Source organism: Arachis hypogaea, chromosome 15 (genome assembly GCF_003086295.3).
Source record: "Arachis hypogaea cultivar Tifrunner chromosome 15, arahy.Tifrunner.gnm2.J5K5, whole genome shotgun sequence".
In the NCBI taxonomy this organism is placed as follows: domain Eukaryota; kingdom Viridiplantae; phylum Streptophyta; class Magnoliopsida; order Fabales; family Fabaceae; genus Arachis; species Arachis hypogaea.
In genome coordinates this window covers 139,363,703-139,364,964 of record NC_092050.1, presented here as the reverse complement: position 1 = coordinate 139,364,964, position 1,262 = coordinate 139,363,703, and the positions used below count along the sequence as shown (strand labels likewise).

The 1,262-nt window shown below is 40.6% G+C and overlaps 1 protein-coding gene across 1 annotated transcript; it reads left to right on the top strand.

Moving 5' to 3' along the window:
- Positions 1–497: 497 nt before the first annotated feature.
- LOC140179366 (uncharacterized) lies at positions 498–956 on the top strand. The gene has a single exon (XM_072218223.1). The coding sequence runs from the start codon at positions 498–500 to the stop codon at positions 954–956; it is 459 nt and encodes a 152-aa protein (XP_072074324.1).
- Positions 957–1,262: the final 306 nt, after the last annotated feature.

Here is a 1,262-nt window from a genome sequence, read left to right as displayed (position 1 = left end):
AACGAAGTACAAAAAAAAATTAAGGCGCGAGACGTCGATCTTAATCAGTTGGGAGCTGACATGAAAATTCTTGCTGAGAATGATAGAAAAAAGTTCACGGAACCGAAATTATCATATAAAGAGTCCCTTCTGGCTACACCAGGGTCGATGGACAAGGACAACGACTTTCTGAATGAAACCATCACTGAGGGTGAATCTGATCCAGATAATCGGTGGTACAAAAATGATGAGGACTTGTCCAAAAGAGAGAAACCTTTTGATCCATGTCCAGATATCAAAGTTTCAAAAGAAGAATTCGAAAAATGGTGCAAGCCTATGCTGCTCTCATTGTTAAAGTCCTTGGGAAAAGAATCCATTTAGAAGTCACGGAACAATGATTGAACAGAGATTGGGCTAAAAAAGGTAAGATTGGTGTTATTGATATGGATCGTGATTATTTTTTAGTTCATTTTGCAGAAGAATAAGATTATTCTCATGCTCTCCTTGGAGGACCATGGATGGTAGCGGGACATTATCTGATAGTCCAGAGATGGAGACCTTTCTTCTTATCGTCAGAGCAACATGTAAAAAAGATTGCGGCGTGGATCCGCATCCCAAATTTACCTATTGAGTTATACAATCACCACTTCCTATGGAGAGTCGAGTCGACTATCGCCACTATGTTAAAGGTTGACAAAGCCACATCTATTCACTCAAGGGGACGTTTCGCCAGAATCTGTGTGGAAATTGACTTATCTAAGAAGCTGGTTCCAAGAATATCGGTACTCGGTAATATTCTCAATATCAAATACGAGGGTCTTCATCTCATTTGTTTCAATTGCGGGATCTATGGTCACCGGTTAGAGTCATGCGGGGAGATTTCAGCGACGGGAGAGGTTCACCGGGCGGCGGTGGAGGAAGGAAAACAGGTGGAGGCCGAGGGGGTCTTGGAGATCGTCAATCATGGAAAGCAATAGAAGATTTCAAATAATCTGAGTATTGATAATAAATCTGAAAATAATCAAAACCCCCCGGAATTTGGGCTTTGGATGATGGTTCGTAAATTGCAAAAAAGGAAACCGAAAAAACTGCAACATGATAGGAGATTTTTTAATCAATACAAGGATTTCGGTACAAGTAAGGAAGGTTCTCATATCAACATGAATCAAAGCATGGATAATGGGTCAAGATATAATGTGCTTTATGATGATAAGGAAGAGGAAACCTTGGAAGATATTAATGCGGGAGAGAATGAGCAAATAAGCACCATGCATAGTGGGCCA

Excerpts from the sequence above, each read along its gene's own strand:
- LOC140179366 (XM_072218223.1), top strand. The coding sequence starts at position 498 with ATGGTAGCGGGACATTATCTGATAGTCCAGAGATGGAGACCTTTCTTC.